Source organism: Cariama cristata, unplaced genomic scaffold (genome assembly GCF_000690535.1).
Source record: "Cariama cristata isolate BGI_N322 unplaced genomic scaffold, ASM69053v1 scaffold43039, whole genome shotgun sequence".
NCBI classification, from domain to species: Eukaryota; Metazoa; Chordata; class Aves; order Cariamiformes; family Cariamidae; genus Cariama; species Cariama cristata.
Genome location: NW_009634927.1, coordinates 2,205 through 13,619, shown reverse-complemented (window position 1 = coordinate 13,619; position 11,415 = coordinate 2,205). Strand labels below are relative to the sequence as shown.

Sequence of the window (11,415 nt, the reverse complement as noted above, 5' to 3'; positions counted from 1 at the left end):
CTACCAAATGGCTAGACAGCAAGGATCTCTTCATAAAAAAAAAGAGGGAAAATCGTTATTGGTCAAAAAACACCACTGTATTAAGCATTGCAGGCTTAATTCTCTCCCATTAATGCCACGGCAGATTTACAGTCTTCAGTGAGACGCACAACTGTTTGTTAAGGGCAAACCATGTACCTAAGCAGATACCTGCATGGATCAATTTTGTTCATTAGACAGACAAAAATAGACTGCTGTGATGGGTACTTGTGCATTCTGACAGAGGAAAATGTGTGTGTATTGAGAACATGGAGGCTTTCCCGGACCTGTCTGATGGACATAAACAAACATGTGCAACTGCATCCCATTTAAGATATGAGGTTTGGCCTCAAGCACCCAGGTCCTTTAGTCAGTGACCATGCCTGTCAATATCTGACTAGTTTGAATACCAAGAGAAGAGGACAGTTAACCTGCACAGTTCAAGCAGTTCAAGGCTGCGAAGGAAAACTGGAAGCTTACTGGAAGAAACTCTCAACGCAAGATCAGCCATAGCAATGGTATAGATTGTAATGACAGGTTTGCTCAATACCACCATCAGGTACTGCAATTTATTTTTATGAACTTAAGACTAGATGCTGCAGGGTGTAATGCAAAAGACTACTCTAAGGTAGAAAAAGTCAAACATAATGAGCAGAGCACACAATACTCCTGGGTTTTCTGTGATCACCCATCACAGAGTCTTCAGTTCCTGCAGTGACTGTGCTTTGAATGAGCTGAGGACACACTTGCCGAGAAGACAGGGAACTGCAAAGCTTCCTACCTGCCACTGCTTTTACCACAATGAGGAGATGTAATGCAAATATCACCTTGACACTGGCAAGAGACATGGACCCAACCCATTTCTTTTATTTCTCAATAGACACGGGCACAGATCATTCAAACTGCCACTGAAATAGAACCTGTCAGCTGAAGGTCTAAAAGAGCTGCTCATGCTGCTGTGCACAGATCTGTGACATACGCTGTCATGGTTTAACCCAAGCACATACTCCTACTCTAATCTGAGAGAAACTGGACCCCACAAACCTTGCATTTCCATTTGCACCTTTCGCCTATACAATGCACAGTGCTCTCAGTTTAACACACACAGCAGTTACTTAAATGCCAGAGTTTCTGCAAACACTGGCGTGTCACAGCCATTTGCTATCCGAGGGACTGGGCTCATACACACTTCCAGCAGCTTTATCTTCCAATGTCATGGGAACCCCAACAAAACATACCAGCTTTTCTTCAAACCAGTGCAAGTTGCTGGATGTTGATTAACTGCCTGATTCATTGTGACACAGGTATCTCGCTTTATATCCTAAGGAATATTTTAAACCTTTAACTAGCTTAACCTTTTAGTCAAGGGAATAAGGGAACTGTGAGCAACCAGCGACAATGAAGCAGGGCTCCCCCACAGCCAGACTTCTAGTAGGAGAATCAAATATGAATGGACAGATCTGAAGCTAGGGTAAACCTTCACTGCCCAAGGCTCAGATGTCAGCTGAGCAATAATATTCTAGCATCTCTCTGCACATGGAGACAGTTACATTGCCTGATGATGACTCATTAAATCATACCAATTTGAAGACACTACAATCTCAATGGTTATTTGGCTTGGACCAGCAAATCAAAGGAACCATATCCATTTTCTTCCTGATACCATCCCCAAGGAGAGACTGCTTTTTTTATTTTGTTTATGAAACACATGAAGGGATTTGTTTGGACAGAAATGAGAACAAAGTTTTGGAATTTCTTTGTCTTTCAAGGCCAAGTATGCATTTAACTACCTTTTGCTCTTTTGATCATCTCCCACTCACAATACTTCCTAGCATACACTCTACCCTACCAGCTCCACATTTAAGAACATAATGTCTTTCTGTGACAACATTATTTCCCCATCAAGGGCAAATGAAAGGCAGAACATTAATAGAACCAGTCTAGAACAGGAATTAACAACAGGGAGTTTTGATCTAACACATCACAAACTTCAGCATGGAACAGAAGAAACTAGTCTGGAGGCTCTTCTCCTTCCTTCCCCAAATACCAGTTTTGCAGATAAATTTCCACTGCAGACTGCCAGGACCTGGATGTGTAACCCCCTACTGACTGTGGTAGTAGAGAATGGGAGAATTACAGACATTTTAAATAATGCTTAGACTATTTTTTCTCCTATAAAAAGGAATGAGATGACTCCTCTCCTCTGGGTTTACAAGAATGTATCTTATTTAAATCTCCTAGGGATCAGGATAGCTTAAAATAAAACCTTTCATTATTTGCCTTTTACAGTTATGAATTCATCAAAAAATATCATAGTTATTACATGATCCCAATGCACAATTAAGAGGGCCATATGTCACCTTAGGTCTTTTTTTAATCATCAATTCAAAAGAAGGTTTATCTATGTTCTTAATTCTCTCTCAAAAACCGGACAGGAAAACACCAAACTTTTCAGTAAGATATGACCTTTCAGAAGATGTTTTAAAAATCAAACATTTGCAAGCATACCAATTCCTAGATTTGATGCAACAGTATTCAAACTTAGGAGACACTAACTATTCATCCTTCTAAGTTTCTCAGGAGCTCATGCCTGGAAAACTGATACATTGACAGTTCACATAAATTATTCAGTGCCACAACCAGATCTCCATTTTCCCTGTCAGTAGTTCCTTGGTGCTTTCATCAAAATGAGACACCTCCACCAACATTCTTCAACTAATGACCTTCTTGTCTACAACTAACTTGTGCACTGTTTCCTGAGTTTCTTTGACCATAGCAATAAATGCTGTGTAGCAGGACATCTAATGAAAAAAGACTCATGAACACCTTTAGAAACATTGTTAGCAGGGGCTTCCACTGTATGGAGAAGCAGTGGCAGAATACAGTAAGGTAGCAAACAGGAGAATCTCTGTTCTAACAGGAACAGTCAGAATGCAGGCATTTCGTCCTACTCTTGTTTCTTTCGATGGACATTTACATATAAGATATGCAAGAGGCAACATAAGTTGTAAAATCCTTCTCAGACACTGGAGAAGAGGGAGAAAGGACAAGTTTGTATGCTGGTACTCATGTGGTCCTTTTTGCAGGGGGTGAAGAGAGACCAAAAAAAAAGTCTCTGGACAGCTGCTAGTATCACTGTCACAGTAGGACTCTAAAATGTTAAGATCAGTCTCAGGTTCTTCTCTATTTGTACTGTGGTTTTATAGTTTCTAAGGCCCTGACTGATAGCCGTCCTCTACAACCTAGCAATTAACCTTATCTTTGTCAGTCTGACTCCATCATATTATCCACGTCAGAAGACAAAGTGGTGTAAGAATCACAGTACAGCTTTGAGAGCTAGAACATCTTCCACACATGCCTGGGCCTTGCTCCACATTCCCTCTAGTGCCCAGACTGTAATCACGCGATCACCTCACCCTTATGCAGACTATACAGCAGAAACACTGTCAGTAGGGCAAAACCCCTGCCCTGATTCCACATTAAACAAAAAAATTTGAGTTAGATCAGGTTGCAGCAAGAGATGTCTTGCAAGAAGACAGACAATATCTGACCTAGTCTAATGGTCTAGGAAAAAAAAACCACAAACCAATCCTTGCCAAAAAATGTCTGAACTGGCAGAGCATGTTTATACCAGATCTGCACTTGCACGTGGGAGAAGCATTTCTGATCTGCTATCACAAGCACTTAAGTCAGATCTAGTGTATCCCCAGACGGTGGCCTAAGGATCTCAGAAGGCAACACTGCATTCAGGAGAAAGGTACTCACCTCTTCAACTCAGCAATAAGCAAAGCTGTGCAGGGAACACCCAGAGTCATCAGTGAGATGTTGTTGATGGCAGGCTTAATGAAGGCGAGGCAGGTAGTAACTCCAGACAAGACACCCACGGCAGCTTTAAATCGGCTCCTGAATAGGTTTTTTGGGGGGAAGAAACAACGCTTTTAATTCAAAACTTTTAATTACTAAACCCAGAAATCTTAAAATTATTTTAATAATGTAACAAAATTTAGGTTTCTCTAGGTGTGTTCAGGAGGTGCAATGACAATGTGCATAAACGGGATGTGGGTCTTGCGCAGATTTGCATGTGCATGCAGAATTAATCATATACACAGATCTTTGCTGGACTGTGGTCTTCTGAAGCAGCCATGTGGATGTATACATATACATGCACACACACTAATCACTGGTTTCAAAATCCAAAGGCCACACTCCGATCTTCCTCCTCCCACAGTAAGTCAGGAACAAGTCCATCTCTGCACACAGCACTACACTTCCTCAAAGCAGTGTTGTGTCATCATTCTTCATGCATTTAACATGGATTTTTAGGATAGTCTGTTACCGTTAATGCGCCAACTTCTAGAGTCATGTTTTATTTTCCTTTATCTTTTTTAAGCCTTAAAGATATTGAAAACAACAAGGTAAGTAAGAACATTTCTTTTAACCAAAGTCAACAGCAGGTGAGGGATTCCCACACTTATGAAGATTACAGTTTGGTATATTCTCAGCATAAATGAAATCACAATTGGGCCCTATATAGATAGTCTGGCAACTTTTAAATTAAACATATGTTAACTGTTGTTTAAACTTCAAGTTTGGACTTTAAACAACACATTTCCAGTCTGTGGCAGGACTATGTCAGACAGAGGATCATCATGCTGCCCTTTAACTACTGGCCCATAGCTTTATAAAACTAGTTGCTGTCCAAGGATGGCTCTTCTGTCCTTAATTCTATGTCTGAAGCAGGGTCTCGGTATACTTGTGCAGCACCACTCCCTGGCCACAAGTGTTATCACCTTCACCTAGCTCATTCCATCTGCCTTTTGCTTTCAAGTTTTTCTTTCTGCTGGAAGGCAACAACTTAGTTAAGTAAGAAGTTCTGATCTGGTGTGAATGCCTTAAACACTAAAGACACCACAAACTGGTCATGGTAGATAATAACATTTGCAGCATTGAAAATCCAGAGTGTGATGAGGATGAAGAATGTAAGATCACAGCAGTGAGCACAGGGTAGATATAATATCAGAGGATTAGCGAGGCAAAGCAAAAAAAAAAAAAAAACAAAAAAACAAACAAAACAAACCACACCACCAAAACCATAAACCAAACCTGTTCAGGGTTAGGGTTTGTTGCCCAGTATGTCTGTCTTCTGCATGCTTCAGAAAGAAATCAAGACCTTAACATGTAACTTCCTTGACAGATTCTCAATAAGTGTCCTGAGAAGTTCAGGATAGGGGACATCCTTCACCTGACCTCCGTATTTTTATGAATCAGTTATAACCTGGGAGCTTACTATTTATAGTTTTAACACCAAGTTCAGTAGAACAGGATTTCACCCCAGAAATGTTACTATTTCTTTTTAAAAGGACACAGTTTAACCTCTTGGCCCATACTATGAACCTACCCAGCACACCATCGGAAGATATTGATAAATGACATATAACCATCCCCTTTGGCTTCTGAGGAATAATTTACATGCAGTCACAGAAATTCTTTAAGACTCTGAACTCTTCTTTACTTGAACTAAATGTCTAAAAGTCATGCCATCAACTAAAACACCCCAGTAAAACCTGTTTGCTTGTTAAGCTTCTGGTGTTCTGTAATAGCACTGTGTTGCAATATGCAGAAGTACTAAATTCACACATTATAGCACAGGTTTCTTAGGGGAGGACAAACCACAACCAGATTCTTTAAACTGGCTACAACACACTTTTTTTAATCCTAATCCTACAAGCAAAAGAAAAAAATCCTTTTACAACAGATTTCCAAACAAACATTTAGCCTTTGAATACTTAAACACCATCCTTAACCACTGCCTTAAATATTCACACTTTAGGTTGTACAAAAGGAAGAGTAAAGAGGGTTTCTCTTACTTTATTTTAGCTGCAACTTTTATGAACTATTCATGTAAAGGTCTCACTAGAATCAACAAGAACAGGCACTTCCAGAGGCAAGTCACCTCATCCCAACATCTGAAGTTACAGGACATAAACCCCACCGTCAGCAATTACAGCTCAGGAATTCTGAACAAAATGGGCTGAGATACAATCAACAGCAAGAGAATGCAGTGAGAAAAGATAGCCACGCAGTGGTAAGGTTGGATCACTCAGTGCCATTATGTGCAGGTTTAAGTGTTAGCAGAAGACGTTTCGAGAAAAATGAAAGTGTACATCTGTAACTGTATGACTACCTGTCATTCCGGAAAACTCTGGGCAGGTATCTCCTAGGGAACCACATGGCAAGAGCACACATCAGGACCCAGAGAATGGCCAGCTCATCCAGCATCTGGCCCAGGAAACTGAGGGTGGCGTGAAAGTACACAGACCCAATTCCTGGAATCAATCAAAAGGCAATATGAATAGTGGCAGTATTGTATAGACAGAAACACACTGCTCATGTTCAGAACTTCATAGCAAGTGGTGGATACTATTTGATCTAGAAAAGGGTAAAAAAAAACAAAACCACACAACTGGGAAAACAAATGCCAACTTTCCTAAGAAGGCAATCCAAATCATCAGCACCTCATTAACTACAAAGCAAACACATTACAGAAGCAGTAGCTAAAGATGCCAGCTCCTACTAGAAAAGTAGATTTATGTGAAAAAACATCCGGTGGTAAAGTTAAAAGCAAAACCAATTAAGAAATAAAAGCCAAATGCTGCTCCTGAATTTTCTCAATAGCACAGGAATGGGTAAGACAGATGAAAACAGCATCTGATGACTACTCCATGATACAGGTTTACAGGTGGAAAGTGTCACACTGCCCCACAGGGCTCTGATTATCCCTTTAAAAGTTCCCAGTGCCTCCAGGAAAGAAAAAGCTTAAGAATCTTGTATCCACAAAATTGCTAAGCCTTTTGGCCTTCTCACTACAATGCAAAACGTGTTATTCTCTTCAGCTGTGCTGGGAACTTCCAGCTCTCATTTCAGCAACAGCAGAGGAAGGAGGGTCAGCACTGCTGTAGAGTAAGCCCAGACATAAACAAAAGAAGTTATGCAAAGGAAGGATAGGAAGGGAACAGAACTAAGACCAAAGTTCCCACCAACCTCAAATTGCAAAAGGCATTTTCCTTTCAGAAACTACGGCTGCTTCAGGTTCAAGCAAGTACAAGCAAACTCCTCCTCAGAGGTCAGGATTGCTTTGTTTTGCAGAACAATCAAGTGCAAGCAGGAAAAACTGATTTCCTCTCTTAGTTCATGCATGAGCAGGCAAACAGAGACTAACCAACTTACCAACCACAACCAGTAGAGTCCATATTAAATATATTCCACTGTTGAAGCAGGTTGCATATTGACGGAACAAGCACATACATATGGGTGGTAAAACAAAAAACAAGACGTTGCTTATCTAGGGAAAAAAAGAAAACAACACAGTATCACAAGGACAGAAAATAAACAAACCTTAAATATTCATAAGCTTCCTAAGACATCTATAAAAATACTGTGTCATCTAGTGAAGTCTCAGCTCAACAAATTACAGCCCTCAGTTTCTGCCAAAGCTAAGCTATTTCTGTAAAGCATCAACTTGTTTTGTTTAATGTCATTAAACTAATAACAGCATAAAAAATTTAATCAACATAAAATGTGGCTAGTCACATCCTTAAATTACCTTTCAAGTCAATTCTCAGAGGAATTTTATTGAGAGTCTATGAATACTCAAGACTGTTGCAATTGAGGAAGCCTACAAAACAAGCAGCTGAGGAACAGGACATCCTGGCAAGTGACCTGTCCTCTGAATGGCTGTCAAGCATAGCATGGAAAAAGCACTAGAAGAACTGGCCCTAGACAGGGCTAGTCAAGCTTTGTGGAAGATAAGTCAATGAGTAATAGCTATTATCTGGAAGGTCTGAAATATATAGCTAAGCTAAAAGAGTTAGAACCTGTTTTGTGCAGGGTAAAGAGAGCCTGAAGCTGTAAATCCTTTTACACTTCATTTTTTCTCTTGGTTTTCCATTACAGAAACAACTGAATATGACTGAAAACTAATTATAGGAAGGTTAAAAGGCTAATACTTCAGACCACTGCTAGCTCTTTTTAATTTACTATGTAAGAGTTGAACAAAGACATATTTTCTCTTGCTTGTCAACAATCCAGAGGGTGATTCTCTAGTTAAAGGCTGAAAATATTTTACTGGCAATTAGCAGGAGCTGTCACTTGGTTCTTCCCGGAACCAGTGCTGAGGGCCAGACGTGGCACTATAAATGAGCAGTTACGGAAAGACTCTACTGCTGCTTCACAGCAGGACAGGGACAGGACGAGTTCCCCAGCCTTGGCTTCCTCACGTTGCTCTGCCTAGCCCAAGGACAAAAGAAAATAATCCCCAGCACTATTCCCCTAAAGCAGATGCAGAAAACAACTCTGGGACAAGAACACTCCTTTGGGACAGATCCTCTCTCCGGAGAGATTACAAACTTTTACTGACATTAATGAAAATCTAGTGGAGAAAGGATTAAAGAAGGACAAATGAAGAAGGCATTTGTTCGTTCAGCTACTGTTGTCCACCACTCAATAAGGTCTGAGAACAGAGCTTACAATGATTAAAATGGACACATCTCATTTAATATCTGCAGAGGTCATCAAAACATACTCCTAGGCTGGCATCAAAATGGCAATAATTACAGAAGCAGTTTCTCAGCACCATCCACTTCGTGCCTGACACCTTCCCTCACGGTAAAGGTACATACCCACAGACAAGCTGCATTTCCTTCCAAAGTCTTGGCATCTAGATTTCTTTAAAATACTTAGAAAGAGACATCACCCATGCAGTTTATAGTGGCAAATGCTATGCAAATCTCTGCCAATAGCACCCTGGCAACAGCACACAGCAAAGACTTGCTAATGCAGAGGGCTCCTTGCAGTCAGGCCCCAACACCAACCAGTCACACCAGGGAAAGGTGCCAGAGAGCCACTGCCTGCTGGACTGCCCCTTCTGAACTGCAAGGGTTGGGTCCTTTTGCCAATTACCAGCTGGTAGGTGTGTTTTGCCACACAGGAAGCCAGCCTCATAAACCAGATGTGGAAAACCTGTGGAGGCACCAAGTGATTAACAGTGCGATAGACCAAGCACCTGTTCAGTAAGAATAAATGGACTCTTCTTACAGAAATCCTCCACACCACCAAGGTGGCAAATTTTGCCTTTGTCGTTCACAAATTAAGATGGTGGAAGGTTGACAACGGGAGCATCTGGCAATGTCAGAGTGCAGGATACTGCACAACCTTGGGTAGGCAAGGTAGAGACCAAAGGGTTATTCATAAAGTAATATCCTATTTTAGCAGATTTTAAGAGGCAGATCAATTTGCTTAATCCATGTAAAACAACACATTCAACCAAACAGGCTCACTTGAGCATCTTCCATTCATAAAAAAAACCCCACCAGCTCTGTGCAGCACAGATCCTTAGCAACATTAGGAATACGGCAATGGACCAGGACCCCAACGCATAACGTGCTGATACAAGCACAGAGCAGGAGGGCTCTGCTCACCCCAAAACAGGTAGGAAGCATACTCAGTGACTGGTAGTAGGGATGACAGAATATGAACAAGTCCTCTGGGGACCTGGGACTGCTCTACACATTTTAAGCTTTTAGCCTAAAAGGAGGTGTCAAGGTAAAAAAATAGATGGTTATAAACAAACTGGTGAGGAAGAAAACCTTTCCATCTCCACAGCTAGAACTAATCAACGAAGAAAATCATACCAGGTAATCACAGTCTATAAAAATTTGGCTAGAAAGTCCTTGTTCCGCCTAGGAACAAGTTGACAGAGGAAACACACCTGCTTACCATACCTGTAGCAATGCAGGTTTATACTAGTGATTAGACAACAAGGGAGCAGTTCTGCCCTACAGCAGTGCTCTTCTGGCACTGAACTCCCATTCATGCTGAGGTCCTGCCTGCAAATGCAAGGAAACCCTTGCAACCTGGACCTTGGCCATAACTTGTACTCTTTGCAATGGCCAGCAAGAGGATTTCCTAACATCACAAAAGTTGAAATAATTTTAGTACTGAAATTCTTTTCTATTAAGTTTATAAAAAATGTGATAATCATGTATCTCTTTCATGCAATAGCTTAGTTCTGTTTCTCATACTCCACAGATAGTATTTTCCACAAGTTATATTCAAATCAGGACTCTGGAACATCTTCTGAAAGATGTAGCATAACTTCTCTTAGTTTCAAGTTCAACGTCAACTAGATCAACACTAAAACTGACCTGCTGGTTTTCACTCTGTGATATCAGCCTGGCTCCCTATGAGTACCGCACCCTTGGATAGACCGCAGCTGTTAACACCACCCTTCCCAGCAAGTGAGGCACCTACCCATTTGGCTCTGGTTTCAGAAAGTGTGTTGCATATGCAATTTTTTACATAATACACAATTGGCCTGCATGGTTTGATAATGTACAATTGAAATACTGATATAGTTAAGATTAGTGCAAAAATTACTAACAGGAGTACAGAGAATTTCCTTTGGGAACTGCAAAAGGCAATGATTAAAAGTTACAGTTCTGGAAAAAAGGTAAGCAGCCCATCAATAACAGTCAATCCCTTGGCTTCATACAATTCTAGACCTTTAGCTTTAATTTCCAACTCCTTGATTGTATAAAAGGAATATAGGACATGGGCCACAGAGGAAATGCCAGAGGCTTGCTCAGATCATGACCACATAACTTCACTTACATCTGGCCACAGCCCTGACACAGGATGTTTCCTGCAGTCCTACCAAAGCTCAAGTATTCTTTCCTATCTGGTATGTCACCCAGACGCAGACAGCAAGTGCAGCGTTCAACCACCACGGCAACACTTACTGCCCTACCTCTTTGTGAGGAGAAAGAAAAAATGGACTAAGCAGCACTCGGTGAGTTCACAGGGTTCGTATTTTCTATGTCCTGATCCGTAAGCATGCCACTGACATACACTAAAAGACTTCTGTAGTAAAAAAGATGACTTAGAGTAAAAGCATTCTCTCGCACTCCTAAGATGATTTGATAGCTTTTTAAAACGTTTATCTCCATGCCATTAGGGAACAAAAGAAGAGGAATAAAAACACTGGCAATTCCCTCTTTAAATGGGAATGTGGCAAGAAATATGTATTACATGCACAACTGAATGCAACATACAAAACTGCAAATTACTGACTTTACTAGCAACAGGAAAAAAAAGTTACTGTTTTCAGGTGTTTAAAACACAAGCAACAGCTTTTTTTTGTAAAACCTTCTGCACAGGGTAAATTCTTTTGATCATGTGGAGGTATTTGTTTATGTTCTGAAGTAGGGTTACACTGCATCAGGACGCATTATTCATTTCCAGGAAAACAAACAAACAAACAAAACCAAAGAAAAAGTTCGTTTTCCTATAACTATTCTTTCAATTTGAGTTACAAAGTGTTTCATGGCCTCTTTACGGAAA

The 11,415-nt window shown here is 40.7% G+C and overlaps 1 protein-coding gene across 1 annotated transcript in view; it reads right to left on the bottom strand.

Moving 5' to 3' along the window:
• The window catches only part of ACER2 (alkaline ceramidase 2), a gene marked incomplete at its 5' end in the record, with an annotated part of 11,807 nt that extends 4,447 nt beyond the window's left edge, over positions 1-7,360 (bottom strand). Inside the window, 3 exons of the mRNA XM_009707301.1 lie at positions 3,784-3,921; positions 6,203-6,344; positions 7,246-7,360. Of these exons, the coding sequence (XP_009705603.1) occupies positions 3,784-3,921; positions 6,203-6,344; positions 7,246-7,360 (395 nt within the window). The remainder of the gene's footprint in view (positions 1-3,783; positions 3,922-6,202; positions 6,345-7,245) is intronic.
• Positions 7,361-11,415: the final 4,055 nt, after the last annotated feature.